Genomic DNA, 14553 nt, shown 5'->3' on the forward strand with positions numbered 1-14553 from the left:
CTGGCTGCCGAGGTCTTGGGATGTGCTTCCCGTGAGCCACGGACGTACTGTCCGGAGATGCGCCGCCTGCAGAAGGCCAAGAAGGGCTCTACCCGCGGGTGCTCTCGAAACCAGCTAGATTGGGCGTTTTGCGTGTCGTAGACACAGGGCTCATAGAGCAGAGAATCTTTAAAGTTATTCGTAAAAGCCTGAAGGTTTCTTAGACTCGCGAGTTTCGTCCGTGGCGACAGTTAAATGTGAATTGTGGGTGTTCGCCATTTAAGAGTGTGACGTGGTTACACGTACCCTGGTATGAAGAAGTAGGTCACACAAGATGGTGCGACTATACAATGACTACAATGATGTGGCTACACCGTAACAAGAAGCCACTAGGTGGCTGGACTACCAGTAGATTTGCATTTTAGCTGGGTTTTACTATTTAATCAGGAAAGCCTTTAGATTTAGACATAGGCGGTTTTGCCGTAAATGAAACAAAGAAATACAGTTTATATTTTGAACGGAAGACTTAATTGGCCTTGGGTTAAGGTTGTGGTGACTCTTGGAGTAAGCGGATTGCGCTCCTCTACACTCGTACTGGTTCTAGTACAAAACTTAAGGTCGGTGACCTTAGCTAAGCTTCCTAAAGCGAAAGAGCAACGGCAGCCCCGCTACAGTGTGGGCGCGTTTATGATAAATGGATTATTTTACATCTGTTATCTTCTACAAGTGCATTTACACATTCTCAAACAGATTATGAGCCAAACCACGAGAGTTGTTGTCAAAACTTCACCACCCGGACCAGCTGAAACCATCAATGATTGCGGCTTTTATCACCGTCTTAATGGATAGACGTACTTACCTTCCACGAATTTGCCTCAAACTCTGGAGGAACCGGAGCAGTTGCATTACAAAAGGCGCATAGACAAAGTGTTTAAGGGCCTTTTTTGGGTGGGAGAGTTTGGATGCTAATTCATCCATTTGACCGGCACCCTATTCTCAAAATGGGTTTGAGTACGTCCCTTGCGACATTTTTTTCTGTTGGTAGAAAAACCCTGTAATTTTGTATGGAATATCAGACTGAAGAAATATCAGCATATGCCTTCTAAAATGGACACCATTTTAAACAATCACTAAATATCGAAAAATAGTATTTGTGAAGTTCCATGGAAACGATCTGTGCGTTTGGTTTGGTAACAAATATTTTTGGTGAACAAGAAAGGTGTTTGACTTAAATTTGCAGAAAGAGCACAAGCAGCTGCATAAGCAAAAACAATTAGGTAGGTGCTTGAAGCCAAATCTGTTTCGAACGTCGCAGTGACATGATCACCGCAAAGTTGAATAGTGGTAACTTAGAAATCTTCGTAATATGCAATGCAGTATTTGTTGCAGTCTTTTGCGACAAAAATATCTCAGCTCAAGGTGTTAAAATGTTGACTGACCAAAATTGTGCGTATTGAAGTAAAATATCCTATTGATACTGAGTGAGCGTACGGAAAGAAGCATAAAACCGAGAGCAATCTATTATTATCTTGATTTATTGTTCATCGTACATCTCTTAATCGACAGACTGTAACTCACGGTCAGAGTCTAGCGATAGATTTCGAATAATTTGTGGCATTATCTGACATTCACAAATTTTTCGAATGAAACATTCTTCATATCAAAAATCAGATTTGCTTTGGGTATTAGACGGAAAAGAGTTCTTGATTTTGCGTGATGGAAATGTGTTTAATGTACGTCGAGATAAGAAAAAACGTGGTTGAAAACTTTTATATTGCAATAGCCATGGTTATGGCATTCAGACGAAATTCAATTGCGGGATCACAATGTACGAACTCTCCCCAAAACGCAGTGGTGCACCACAAGCAAGAATTGTTGCTTCCAGCCATTCCTAAAAATACCCAATGCAATGTTCTGGCGTTTCCATCCCTCGCTTTATTTTTGGCATCGCATAAATGCTCTTTAGATTTATAAATATTGTCTAAGCCACCCCATCATGCGAAAAAATATGCGGCATGCGGCTTTGACTAAAGTCACACGAAGTTGAATTGGAGAGGCTTTTTGCCGGAAAAATGTCAGAGACGTTGTAATTTCTGGCTGTCGATGCGCTGGATATGCTCGGTTCGATAACAAGTCTGTCAGCCAGCGAGGAAAGGCACGATCATACTTTTGAATTGACAGAAACAAAAGGTTCATGGTCTACATCTCAGGTTGACTGACCCGGGGCGCAGGCGGCTAGTCACTTGGCTTGGGACCGGGCGGCTCCTGGTTTGATACCCATAGGATCCAAAGTAGAGAAATTGGACGAGCAATCCCACTTTAAAAGTGTGTCGGCCACGTTAACCCGTACCCAGATAGGTGTGTCATAGTTAAGTGACCTGGAGACCCAACTGACCAAAATCGGCCCACAATGTCATAAAGAGGCACGGAATCCGACCCCAAAAAGGGTCGGATAGCTACCAGCATCCTGCGCTAGAGAAATCTTAATACTAGCGTGAGGGTATCGGTAGCTTAAACCGCTACATTTCAGATTGAGAGGTTCTGTTGTCGTGCAGCATATCAAGTATATTGAACGCTTCGCGTCAAACAAATATTGATATAATCAAGACGTTTGGACGATGCTGTGGCTCAGGAAGAGCTCTTGTGGTTTCGGATGACGAGAAAAAGGAAATCGTCGAATGCGCAGAGGAATTCAGAAAGGAACGCTATACAATGGCAAGTTTCGTAATTGAAGCATCACATAAGAATTTCTCGATGGGAGAAGCCGAAGATGTATCGAATCTGGTTCGGCACCCAGATCAGAATTTACACACCGCCATAACGGTATAACTTTTGCATGACACATGGGAGTGCGAGACAATAATCCGACTCAAATGAAAAAAATTGCGATACAAGGGACGATTGACGAAATTTTGATATAATTGATTTCAAGGTAGATAACTTGCTTACTTGTGCTGTGGTAATCAAACTTGAAGATGTTGTTTGGGTCGGCCCCAGCGGGTGAAACTTGCCGCTGAGGAACGATGTGTGCTGAACGAATATGATTCGGCTGACAACGAGGCATTTTCATGAAAATACAAAGCAGCAAAAAACATCAACAACATTCTACAACACTAAGGATATCATTTGACGGTTCCTCGAAAAGTGTTGTACGGCCAAAAAGCATGGCGACTATGGTGTCGGCTGTTCAGGCAAAATGCAATGCAGGTGCGTAACCGCCATGTGTCTATACTTCTACGCAACTAAATGTGACTTTACGATGGTAATGGTCTACAAGGATAGTCGTTATGTGAGCGAGTCAACCGAGAATTTAATACCAGTAGTGTAAGGTCGTAGCCTGGAGATTAAAAACTAAAGAAAATGAGCAAATTTTACGGTACATTCGACCGGATACGGGCTTCGCAGTACACAGTACACAAGGAAAAAGCGCAAAATAAGCTTGAGCGGCTGGTAGATGGCTGGAAGATCAAATTATGTTAAAGAAAATGCAACGTTTTTGTACTGGTGTAGGGGAAGAGGTCAAGGAAAAGAGTCCTACATAATTATATAGATTAAGCGATGTAGACTTGGAGAATAATTAGGTCGCGTGACTCGGTTATTGATTGTCTAACCGCCATTATGAGACAGTGCATTTTTTGTTGTACAAGGATAAAATATGCGTGACACGAAGCGTAACATGAAAACAGACTTTTTGGCAGGGGTTAATATGGTAATGAAGCTTCTAAGCTTCAGTTAGCGTTCCGACAAGCTTGATAGAAATGTCAAGAAGTTTATGGTCATATGGTTTGGCGACCAAGCGGCAATCAAGCTTGATGAGTCAAAACGAAGCATGGCATGTGCTAGCTTGCTGACGTTGTTTCAAGTTTTTGCCATTATGTGCAAAAGCATTGCAGACGTTTCCTCAGCCAAGCCAGACCAACTTATTTAACTCATCCGACATGTCATACCAATCAAAAAATGATAATCCAGAAGCTACACTAGCTTAAGTAAAATATACTTAAAACGACGACAACCCGGGAGACATGGGCAGCTCAGACGACGACGACTTGGCTGAAGCCGGTGACGGCGTTTGCATATCATTTCCACGTCAGGTGACGAGGCCGACACTGACAGCTTCTTTGTTGCACGGTCATACACCAACAGAGATGATATCATGTGAGTTGTTGTCGCCAACAATCACAACCATGGACGTACATTCAAGATCGAATTAAGTGATATCCGCAGATACAAAGCCGTTTGCGTTGATCCAGAGTGCAAAGTCGTCGTCTCATTTGCGTACGGAAGAGTCTTCGGGCCGCCGCGAGCTTTCTATTCTGGCATGTGCGACCCGAAGGGTGTCAACTTCGACGACCATGACGCCCCGACGCGATCTCAAAACAACGTACCTCGTACAAATGCGAAAAGTGCGTTTTTTTGTCATTGACAAGGGCCGGCATGCCATCCCAACTGATACCTACCAGAGTATGCTGAAAGGTAGTCTGCAAGTCATGTATCGAAGCTAAACTGAAGTTTGTAACCGGTTCAAAGCGACGCTGTTTGGAGAGACAGGTCGCAGTATCAGTCAAATGTGTCCTACATCCACAAAATGACATCCGTGGACATAAAGCGGATACCGAACTGCTCGACAACGTGATCACGCGTGTGGTGGTCGTCTATAAGCAAAGGATCCAAGTAGCGCTCGTGCAAGACGAACTGATTAGCAAGAGGCGAATAATATAATATTCACCTGCAGAATTTGTTCAAATTCATATTGAATATCAAAACTGTTCCTTATATTTAGTTTTGGTATATCTTCGAGATTAAAGTTTGGAGCTGGTATATAAAATGACTGTCCCCTTACACTAAAAAATCATCATTCAAAGAGAAAAATGGCTTAGATACCATGCTAAAAAACATTGGTTCACCGTTGCATTGAAGGCGTGTGCCATGGAGATGGAAGAACTCAAGCTGAAGAGATGGACTAACGGCAAGGAGGCTGTGCGAGCAATCAAAGATGTCGCACTGGCACAAGGGAAGTGTGCAATCGTCATCAACAGAGGGGGGACGATTCGTTTATTACAGTGTGACAGTGCTGGAGGATGTCACCTGATACCAATATCTGCATCGCTGTAGCATCAGTATCTGCTGTGACCTTGTTTAGTGACTAGTTTGGACTGGATTTTCCTGACTTTGAGACTGTGAATCTGAGCGTTTAGCGGCCTAGTTCCGAGTTGCGAGGTTGTGGTATGGGTAGCTACATGATATGGTAATCTGCTTGTGAATTATGCAGGACAAATGATCCACTCCAGTTTTTGCTGCATGTGCCTGAATGATAGACTCTGCTGTTGACCTTCCCCGTATTTTTCATAACAACGGTGATTAAAACACATTTGTATCACATCTCGCGAATATCTTCTGTTTGTATCACCTTTTGCAATAAACCTTTTTATTAATCTTTAGTCTGAGAAATTCTGAGTTGAGTATTCAAAATATACAATTTCCAGGAGCGAGAAGTTTAATAATGGCATTTGACACTGCAGGAGCGGCGAATCTGGAACAATTTACTCTACTTGCCAAGAATGCGCGTGGTCGAGCTTGCGTAGCATTGATCCAACAGGTTCTCAGTAATAAAAAACTGTTTGTGTTTCGAGAGCTGCTGGATATGCCCAATGTGGAGGCACTTAAGGATTCGGAGCATAAAGAACAGTACGAGTTGCTGCGTATATTCTGCTTCGGCACGTACAGTGACTATATTGGTATGTAGCATGTATTATCGAGCACATTTAGCGGGCTAGGTGGAGCTTATTTAGCGTTCTTGCTGCTGCAGAGCGGAAGGATGAGCTACCGGATCTCACGCCACAACAGGTGAACAAGCTAAGGAAACTGTCAGCGGTGTCACTCGCTCATCGATTCAAGGTAGCAAACCTTATGTTATTACTTAAAACTTGAAATCATAACTATGGTGGTTTGCGGCTTGACGCACGTAGAACATTCCGTATGACATAATGGTGCAAGAATTGGGTGTATCAACGGTGCGCGAGGTGGAAGATATTCTCATTGACACAATCTACTCCGTACGAGCTATCAGATCATTGATCTTGTCACGTGTGGTGCTATCGATCAGCAATGTGGTGATTTTGCTTTTATAATGTAGGGACTGATTCAAGGCAAGTTGGATCAAAAGTCGCGTTGTTTTGTTGTAAAGTACGCAGTTGGCCGTGATACATGTCGCGAGGATATCGACGATATGATCCAAAAGCTGTTAAACTGGAAACAGCAGTCTACTGAGATCTGCGAGAAAGTCAATGGTATTCTCATGTACGAAGCAATATAATTTCAAGTTGGAGTGGATTGAGCATATCTTGACACCCTTGCTACTTGCTGGTCGAGATCAGGTCGGCGGAGAAGCAGGAGGAAGATGAACGCACTCGAGAGGAAAGTATTTATTCTAGAATGGCAGTACGTGCAAGTGAGCGTGGAAAGGGTTTTGCCTCTAGTATGACGAGCCTTCGGGCAAGCGAAGATTTCTCTCCGTACGCAGAGGCCGGTGTTCGTCGAGGGTAAGTGACACGACTCGATGTGTATAAGTGATGTCTAAATTAAATTTGTGATCTTTAGAACTCTGTCCAAACAGCGCGTGCACTCAACTCGTCGTAAAGGGCGGATGTAGCTTTTGCATTGTATTAAAACAGGCGATCGTTTTTCACCAAATCATATCGCTTTATTTAAAAATGACCTCATTAATATTTACCTCCAGTCAATCTTGACTATGACTGCAGGTAATGGGCATCACCCTAGCACGCAGCGTAAGCGTTCAATGCAATCACTAAGTACAGGCACAATGCACCACCAAAAGAAACACCGGCATCGCTTTAACCACGGCAGTTCACCTGTCTCCGAGTTGCAACGCACTCGTCAGTGTCTCCCAATCTACGCTCACCGTAGTAAAATCATCGAGTCGATTAATTGCAATCAAGTAGTGATCCTCGTCGGTGAAACGGGTAGCGGCAAGACAACGCAAATTCCACAGTATATATGGGAAAATGACCGCAATCAAGCACGTGTAGCTATTACACAGCCACGTCGCGTTGCTGCCATTACAGTGTCTCAACGCGTGTGTGAGGAGGTTAATTGCGGACCGCTAGGTGACACTGTTGGCTATTGCGTACGGTTTGACGATACGACATCGAAAAACACGCGGTTGAAGTTTATGACGGATGGTATGCTGGTACGAGAGGCGTTGCTATCCCCGACGCTCGATAGGTACTCGGTGGTGGTGCTCGACGAGGCCCACGAACGTACGCTTCAAACGGACATTTTGTTTGGCATTGTCAAGCGCGCCATGCGCAATCGCAAAAACCTCAAGGTGGTGGTTATGTCGGCTACGCTAGATGTCGTGCTGTTTAAACGATTCTTTGATGACTTCAAGCCGGCGGTGATTCAAATTCCAGGTCGCATGTTCCAGGTGGATATGTTTTACACAGCCAAAACCCAACCAGATTACCTCGACTCGGCACTAGTCGCGGTGCTTCAGATTCATTTAGACGAGAAACTGAACGAAGGCAGTATTTTGGTGTTCCTTACGGGTCAGGAAGACATAGAGACACTGGAAACACTTCTTGAAGAGTACGCCCGATCTTTGCCTGCCGACGCACTAAAGCTCATGGTTTGTCCTATATTTGCTGCTATGCCGCGGGAACAGCAAATGAAGGTGTTTGAACCGGCGCCCGCAGGAGTGCGCAAAGTGATTTTAGCCACAAACATTGCAGAGACCTCGATCACGATCAACGGCATCCGTTATGTCATAGACACAGGGCTGGTCAAGCAGCGCTCGTTTATTGCTTCAAGCGGCATGGAAATGCTTCAGACGGAGTCAGTTTCCAAAGCCCAAGCGTGGCAGCGTACGGGTCGTGCCGGTAGAGAAGGTCCCGGCATCTGTTATCGCTTGTTTCCAGAGGAAACGTTTGAACAGCTTCCCGATCGCGCGATCCCAGACATTCAGCGCGTAAGTTTGGAAGTTGTGGTATTGCAGCTGAAATGTATGGGCATTAACGATGTGCTGGGCTTCGATTTCATCGAAAAGCCACTCAAGACATCTCTGATAAAGGCTTTGGAAAAGCTTTACGCGTTAAGTGCATTGAACAATCAAGGTAACCTGACGACACGGGGTCGACAAATGGCTGGTCTTCCTGTCGAGCCCATGTATGCCGTGATGCTACTCAAATCGACCGAACTAAGCTGTGCTGAAGAAGCACTGACAGTTGTGGCCATGCTTTCCGTGGAATCTGTCTTCTATTCTCCTAACGATCGAAAGGCGGAGGCAGCACAGTCTCGGGCGCGGTTTGTCGCGTACGAAGGAGACCAGGTCACACTATTGAATATTTATAATAGTTACGCACAGTGCAGCGCGAAGCAGCGCAACAAGTGGTGTTGCGACCACTTCATCAACCATCGTGCCATGACACGTGTCGAGAGCGTGCGGTCGCAGCTCAAAGGTTACTTGATGAAGCTAGGTTTATCTATTAGTTCGAGCTTCCCAGACATCGACCCGTTGCGCAAAAGCATTGTTGCCGGGTTTTTTCTAAACACAGCTATGCGTTCCGTTGCTGAGGGTCTCAATGGATCCAAGACGGCATACAAAACATTGTGTGGCCAATCTGAGATCGTCAAGGTGCACCCGTCATCGTCCCTGTTCATGCGCAATCCGCCCCCAAAATTGGTAGTCTACAATGAATTGGTTTTTACTAGCAAACATTATATTCGATCGGTGCTTGTAATTGAGAAGGAATGGCTGATTGAGCTGGCACCTGCCTTCTTCGCTCAGAAGAATAGCATCGAACAGAAGACAAAGATGAGCTAAAACAAATTGCATTTTTGTAATCTATTTTCATTTTTTTGATAACTTATACACGATCGCTTTGTGCGAGTGATATAATTTTCAGAGTTCTTCATTATAGGGCTTTGACTGCCAATCATTTCACAGCTGTGTAACGGGACGCTGTCCAAACTCTCAGTCCCTCGCTCGTTCACTTTATCCGACTGGTACGTAAGGAATTTCTGCCTAAATCGTCGCCGTCCGTTAGTCTGGCTAACAAAGCCCGCAGCTCATCGTTGCTCTTTCGAGACACACGTCTCATCCTATTGGGGCTATTGATTTAAACGCAGGCTTTTGGACGGTGGCCAGTCTCAACCATTTTTTTTGTCAGTCATTTGCAAGGTTAATGTATGATGATATATGAACATTGCAGAACCTCGTTACAATGGTCGCTTCTTCTGGTCAACCTACTCGTCTTTACGTCAAGGGTGTGTTCCTTGGGTACAAGCGTGGTCTGCGAAACCAGTACTCGCACACAGCCTTGGTCAAGATTCAGGGACTAACAGACAAGAAGGACGTGGACTTTTACCTGGGCAAGAAGATTGCTTACATTTATAAAGCTAAGTCTTTGAAGAATGGATCCAAGTTTCGCGTCGTGTGGGGTAAGGTGATGCGAGCTCACGGAAGCAATGGCGTCGTGCGTGCGAAGTTTGCCAAGAACCTTCCGGCTGAAGCCATGAGCAAGAGTGTGCGCGTTATGCTGTACCCCAGCCGCGTTTAATCGTATCGGTAGGGATTTGAGTAGCTCGAGCGATCTGTTTTTTTTGATTTGGAGCCCAATGACAACGAAGAGGATTGTGACAACACAAACATTGGACTCTACCGTTTCTAATAGGAGTCCTTGCTATTTTTCATGCTCACCGCTTACTTGTCGGCTTCAGTCCAAAACTTTTCCATTTAGAACAATTTTACTTGAATCACTCCATTATATATGCACGTAAAATTTATGGATACTGACTAGAAGAAATAAGTAGTACAATGATAAAACAGACGACAGAACATTCTTGTCCGCGACAAGTACTGATACCTCTACATCTCAAATTCTTCAAAGTGCACATCAAAGATACCGGCAAAGTTAGAAGCCTCTGTCTCTACAGCATGGATAAGGCCCATGGGTCCTGAAACCCACGTGCCGATGCCTGTAACGTTGACAGCAAAGTTATGCGATTGCTCTTTGACAACTTCGCTGAACAGCTCTTTGACATTTAACCTTGAACGACTTACAGGGTGATGAAATTCGACCTCCTGGCCATCAAATGAGAGCGAATGCGAATACTCTGAATATTGGCGATCATCAGCCATGGTCTCGTCCGGAGCGTAGTCGCCCGAGGTGGGAACCAGACCGGACTTCTCCCTATGGCTCATAGATCGAGGCATGGCCTCGGTGAACACCACTATCCAGCCGACAGCAGCACCAGCAATCATAATGAGAACCTCAACGACCCGCTGCATCGGCCACATATTTTGATTTACTCGCCCTTCGCCCAGTATGGGATAATTAAGACGAATGAGGAACAGGCCCAAAAAGCTGAAAGTAAAGATGACAAAGAAGAGCAGCATCTGACGTGGCACCGATCGCGATGACTGGTAGAATGGGCGGGTGGGAACCATGCTTGTATCGTTAAAAGGCTTAAGCGTGATACCATTGGGAATATCTACGCCGCCCAAATGCTGGTCACCCGTGAAACAGAGACGAACTTTGATTCGATCGTGATTCGGGTCGTATTGCTCGATAGCATCCAGCAGAGGCTCAAACTCGTAAAATATACCAATCTCACGCGACGTCCAATGAAAATAGACTTGTGTTGACTCCATGTTCGGATCATTATTGCGCATGCAGTCGAGAATCTTACCTACCAAACTGATTACGGGAGTTGCACCGATACCGCCAGCCACAAAGACAAGGGCCGGGTAGTGCTGAAAATCATCTGACATCTTGCCATAGAACCCATCAACATAAAATAGTGGCATTTTGCGCTCCTCTCGCGCCTGTATTGCGACCGCATACAGCGATTTTGTCCAGTTTCCAACACATTTGACATGCACAGTGAATGTATCTTCATATTCAATGGGTGAAGAACTGATACTGAACGGATGCCACTGTGTGTTTGACAACAACGGAGCTCGAAGATATACGAATTGGCCTGCATGGTAATGACCCGACTTACCGGGAGATCTTCGAAACACCAGTCGTGTAATTTCACCTGGAATAGCTTCAAGGTCCACAACTTCACACGGTATTCGGCTCTGGCTTCGAGCCAAGATTCGGTGCATGACATAAAGGCACACGGGTGGATACATCCATATGACAAATTGTGAAAAGTGTAGCGCACTGAAAAATAATACAAGAATAAAGAGATGATGGCAGTAGTAAAATAGGTCATAGTACTTGCGGCGAATCGGATTCAGTGATGTAACTCCAATAATTCCGCAGCACAGCAATGCTAACTGGCCGCAAAAGTTCTGTAAGCGCGCTTTGCCAACGGTTCCGTAGTCGCAATCCATACAAGGAAAAGCCGAATCAATGAACGTGCCGCTTTTCATCCACGCGTAATAGTATGGAATGGCGTGTAGTGCCACCATCGATATGGTGAAAAATCCGATCCAGCGATGATACTTGATGGCGTGCGAGTAATCAATGCCCAGAGAAATCATCCAAAACGAGTTGCGAGTTGCGGGGATAATCAGTATCGAAAAGCACAAGACAGCGTTGGATCCGAATACTTGACCCACGAGTCGAAAGACAGAAGCAGAGTCTGTTGACATGGCCTCTACGAGACCATCATAGTGGCGCGAGAACACGGCAGAAAACCAAATGGCATTCAGTCCTAAAAATACAAGCGTGCAAATGGACTCGGCGTACGAGATATTGATGGTTCCTACAAATATTTTACGCTTAAGGAAGCGCATGACTGTGCGATGACCTCCAGTTGGCACAGGTGGCAGCGCGTCACCCAAGGCAAGAGCCATACCACCAACCATAAAAGGCAATCCTATAAGCCAGTAATTGACAACAAACTCGACGATTTCACGATGCCCACCAACCCATTGCGCATTCTCAATGGAAGAACCAAAGAGTGAGTAGAGCTTGTAGCGAAAGCCTAAGCGGTACTCGGGCAACTGGTGATAAATGATAGCAAAAATGACAATGGTGGCACACCAACCGACAGTCACGAAAGGCCACGTTTTGTAATTTTTGTCTGTTGGTGTTCCATACACTGAATGCGCAGCGAGCTGTGATGGCTTGCCAGCCATGTTAGTACCGCTCATGCTAAGTGCAAAGAACTTGCTTTCGTTGCGATTGCTGCCTCCGTTCGTAGTGTAACCTGATGGTGGCTGACGCATGTCGAGCGAGTCCGCCGGCGAGTCAAGTACATGGCTGTCCATTGAGAGATTCACCATGATTGTTGCCTCGATCCGCCGAGTTCGTTAGTACCCGTCGAAAATCGATGGCTGGTCCTGTAAGTGTTGGCGACTGCAATGTTTTGAGCCCTGAATCGATGTCGTAGTCACGTATTATGTAGGCCAGAAGGTGTCGACTTGAGTGCGTTCAGTAATCGGATCCGCTGTTTGTGAAAGCGCTTGGGCTCCTTACGCAATTCGCCGACTGTCTGTCTTTTAGGGCAACAGATCACATGATATAGAATGTGGCAATAGCCAGATAGTCAGTGTGCGAGTAGTGTACTTTACATGAGCATACGTCTCACCGACATATCGACTCAATTTTATGTGCAAGTTTTAGAAGCTGCTGTTACCGCAGAGGCGACAAATTGCGACCACCACGACACAGTAAAAATCATATCGACATTTTTTGTAATGAGCGCAAGCAGGTTTGGAAGTGTGGATTGATAATAACACATAACGTGTTTCTCATTACACGATCAATCATTCGGCTGAGCTATCACAGAACGACGGGTGACTTGGCACCGTTGTTATTCCGCAGGTAAAGCCTTGCAAAATCCAATGCAGGTTTAAGGAACACTTATCAACCATGCGGCACGAAGTTAGAAGTCAAATGCAACATAAGCCTAAGACTACAACTGAGTAGAAGTCGCACACCAACAACCAAAAACGCAATCATCCTATCAGTTAAATTTCAAGCGGCAAAACCGAAATCTGATGATTACGTCCACCAATTCGAATTAAGCAGAATAAACAACTGCGCGACTTGCGATTTTCAATCGGTCCCAGTTCCTACAGTACATGTGTCACCAACCGCCATCATTACATCTGTACTTTGCAAATCTAGGACAAACTTTGACCCTATACTCTTCCTTCTTCCACCCATGCACCATTATCACTGTGGAACACCGCAGGACGGAATTCCTCTGCGCCGACTTATATCACCAAGTATTCTAAAGAGTGAGAGCAAGATCATACTACTTAATCTATTTTAGAAAAAGACGAAGTGTCTGACTTCTGAAACTTATTGTATAGGGCGAGTGGTGTATTATTGAACTTCTGCCATTCTTGCCCAATAACCGCCTGCTTATGGAAGTAATGTGCAACAGCTGGTGCAGTCTCTGTCGAGAGAGTGCGCCAATGCACACCTCGAACCACTGATCAATTGTCTTAATTAGCTTCGCACCAAGTCTAAACGAATTATTGATAGATGTCAAACGCCGTATCGCATCAACCAGACCTTCTGGCAAGATATTATGCTAATTGCTGACCTCTCGAAATAGGAAACCATAAATAGATGGAGACAACGACCACCGAAAGTACTCTGCCTGAATTTAAGACATTATTGTGTACGGGGGTGTCACTCGGAGCAAACGAGAATTTTTTTGCGGTGCGCTGGATGAAGTTTGTCGTCAAACAACACTTGGTCACACGCAGATCCATCCCTCGTCAACGCGCTTGGACACGAGCCGGACAACCAATACACTCATCGGTATGCCTGTGTTATCCCAGACGCGAGGCTCACCTTACGAAAGGTGTCATACATCGGCTGACACCAGAGGAGGGACAACTGATGCGAAATCCCATCAGTAATAAATTGGAATCAACGCTGACAATGTCAGTAAGGTATTTGTCGCCAAGAATATCGATCTCGTCATACGCAAAAATGCCATCAAGGATATTTGCCTTGGCGTGTTCCAGCTTCACACATTTCCAAGCTGGCATAATCGATGGTGCAAAATGTGTCACTTTACAATGCAGAGCGTGGTGACTTCACAACTGATTTTTGTAGCGATGTTTCCGACGGGAGTTAATGCCCTTGCAAAACTCTGAAGGAGACCTTCGCGGTCTAAAGTTTTTATGAATAAAGTGGACAATGGCTAGGGAATGTCTATGACTAACAAACTTTCATGTCCTTGAAACTCACTTTTCTATAAGTTGAATTAAGTTGATCCGTATCTCGATAGGAAGACTATTGAGAAACGCACATTTAACAAGAGCGGCAAACATTTGCTGAGCGGAGATTGCCGAAATTATAGACCATAACGAGACCAGCTGTAAACCTGACGAGGATTCTGGATGTAACCGTAATGCAGATTTGATTTGTGCGTCATATTAAACAGCAGACAACGCTAAAGATAGTGGCTGATCACACAGTACAAGCTTTCGCATCATGGCCACCAAAAGTGAACGCCAATAGAACAATTAATAAGGTTATCATTTGTTTTCCCAAAGCGGATCGGAACTGGAAAAGGCTGCATTAGTGTTAATACCCCGGTTTCCGCAAGCCTCTAAACACAAATAATAACGTGCACTTA

The 14553-nt window shown here is 45.0% G+C and overlaps 9 protein-coding genes across 9 annotated transcripts in view; 3 read left to right on the forward strand and 6 right to left on the reverse strand.

The window, feature by feature from the left end:
- Positions 1 to 711: 711 nt before the first annotated feature.
- Positions 712 to 957, reverse strand: PHALS_04559 (uncharacterized protein; the record flags this gene model as incomplete). Its single annotated transcript, XM_024722389.1, has 2 exons — positions 712 to 763; positions 839 to 957. The coding sequence occupies 2 exons, from the start codon at positions 955 to 957 to the stop codon at positions 712 to 714; spliced, it is 171 nt and encodes a 56-aa protein (XP_024573470.1).
- A 582-nt stretch (positions 958 to 1539) lies between these two features.
- Positions 1540 to 2205, reverse strand: PHALS_15022 (uncharacterized protein). The gene has a single exon (XM_036407316.1). The coding sequence runs from the start codon at positions 2173 to 2175 to the stop codon at positions 1948 to 1950; it is 228 nt and encodes a 75-aa protein (XP_036263027.1). The 5' UTR covers positions 2176 to 2205; the 3' UTR covers positions 1540 to 1947.
- A 286-nt stretch (positions 2206 to 2491) lies between these two features.
- Positions 2492 to 3946, reverse strand: PHALS_15023 (uncharacterized protein). The gene has a single exon (XM_036407317.1). The coding sequence runs from the start codon at positions 3047 to 3049 to the stop codon at positions 2849 to 2851; it is 201 nt and encodes a 66-aa protein (XP_036263028.1). The 5' UTR covers positions 3050 to 3946; the 3' UTR covers positions 2492 to 2848.
- A 5-nt stretch (positions 3947 to 3951) lies between these two features.
- PHALS_04560 (uncharacterized protein) lies at positions 3952 to 4415 on the reverse strand (the record flags this gene model as incomplete). Its single annotated transcript, XM_024722392.1, has 3 exons — positions 3952 to 4095; positions 4174 to 4287; positions 4365 to 4415. 3 exons carry the CDS (start codon positions 4413 to 4415, stop codon positions 3952 to 3954), a joined length of 309 nt encoding a protein of 102 aa, XP_024573473.1.
- Positions 4416 to 4791: 376 nt separating this feature from the next.
- Positions 4792 to 5429, forward strand: PHALS_15027 (uncharacterized protein). The gene has a single exon (XM_036407318.1). The coding sequence runs from the start codon at positions 4906 to 4908 to the stop codon at positions 5089 to 5091; it is 186 nt and encodes a 61-aa protein (XP_036263029.1). The 5' UTR covers positions 4792 to 4905; the 3' UTR covers positions 5092 to 5429.
- A 50-nt stretch (positions 5430 to 5479) lies between these two features.
- On the forward strand, positions 5480 to 6628 carry PHALS_04561 (proteasome component region pci domain-containing protein; the record flags this gene model as incomplete). Its single annotated transcript, XM_024722395.1, has 7 exons — positions 5480 to 5575; positions 5645 to 5714; positions 5786 to 5874; positions 5946 to 6032; positions 6113 to 6276; positions 6354 to 6518; positions 6577 to 6628. The coding sequence occupies 7 exons, from the start codon at positions 5480 to 5482 to the stop codon at positions 6626 to 6628; spliced, it is 723 nt and encodes a 240-aa protein (XP_024573475.1).
- A 99-nt stretch (positions 6629 to 6727) lies between these two features.
- Positions 6728 to 9554, forward strand: PHALS_04562 (dead deah box helicase; the record flags this gene model as incomplete). Its single annotated transcript, XM_024722396.1, has 3 exons — positions 6728 to 8298; positions 8973 to 9000; positions 9207 to 9554. 3 exons carry the CDS (start codon positions 6728 to 6730, stop codon positions 9552 to 9554), a joined length of 1947 nt encoding a protein of 648 aa, XP_024573476.1.
- A 308-nt stretch (positions 9555 to 9862) lies between these two features.
- On the reverse strand, positions 9863 to 12235 carry PHALS_04563 (hypothetical protein F443_16526; the record flags this gene model as incomplete). The annotated part of the gene is made up of 1 exon (XM_024722397.1): positions 9863 to 12235. The coding sequence occupies one exon, from the start codon at positions 12233 to 12235 to the stop codon at positions 9863 to 9865; it is 2373 nt and encodes a 790-aa protein (XP_024573477.1).
- Positions 12236 to 12922: 687 nt separating this feature from the next.
- Positions 12923 to 14553, reverse strand: part of PHALS_04564 (uncharacterized protein) — a gene marked incomplete at both ends in the record, with an annotated part of 4116 nt that continues 2485 nt past the window's right edge. Inside the window, 2 exons of the mRNA XM_024722398.1 lie at positions 12923 to 13027; positions 13103 to 13170. Coding sequence (XP_024573478.1) covers positions 12923 to 13027; positions 13103 to 13170 — 173 coding nt within the window. The remainder of the gene's footprint in view (positions 13028 to 13102; positions 13171 to 14553) is intronic.

This window comes from Plasmopara halstedii, assembly GCF_900000015.1.
Source record: "Plasmopara halstedii genome assembly, contig: Scaffold_262, whole genome shotgun sequence".
In the NCBI taxonomy this organism is placed as follows: Eukaryota; Oomycota; class Peronosporomycetes; order Peronosporales; family Peronosporaceae; genus Plasmopara; species Plasmopara halstedii.

Bases quoted from the DNA above. Each gene is read 5' to 3' on its own strand.
- PHALS_15027 (XM_036407318.1), top strand. From the start codon at position 4,906: ATGGAGATGGAAGAACTCAAGCTGAAGAGATGGACTAACGGCAAGGAG.
- PHALS_15022 (XM_036407316.1), bottom strand. From the start codon at position 2,175: ATGAACCTTTTGTTTCTGTCAATTCAAAAGTATGATCGTGCCTTTCCT.
- PHALS_15023 (XM_036407317.1), bottom strand. From the start codon at position 3,049: ATGAAAATGCCTCGTTGTCAGCCGAATCATATTCGTTCAGCACACATC.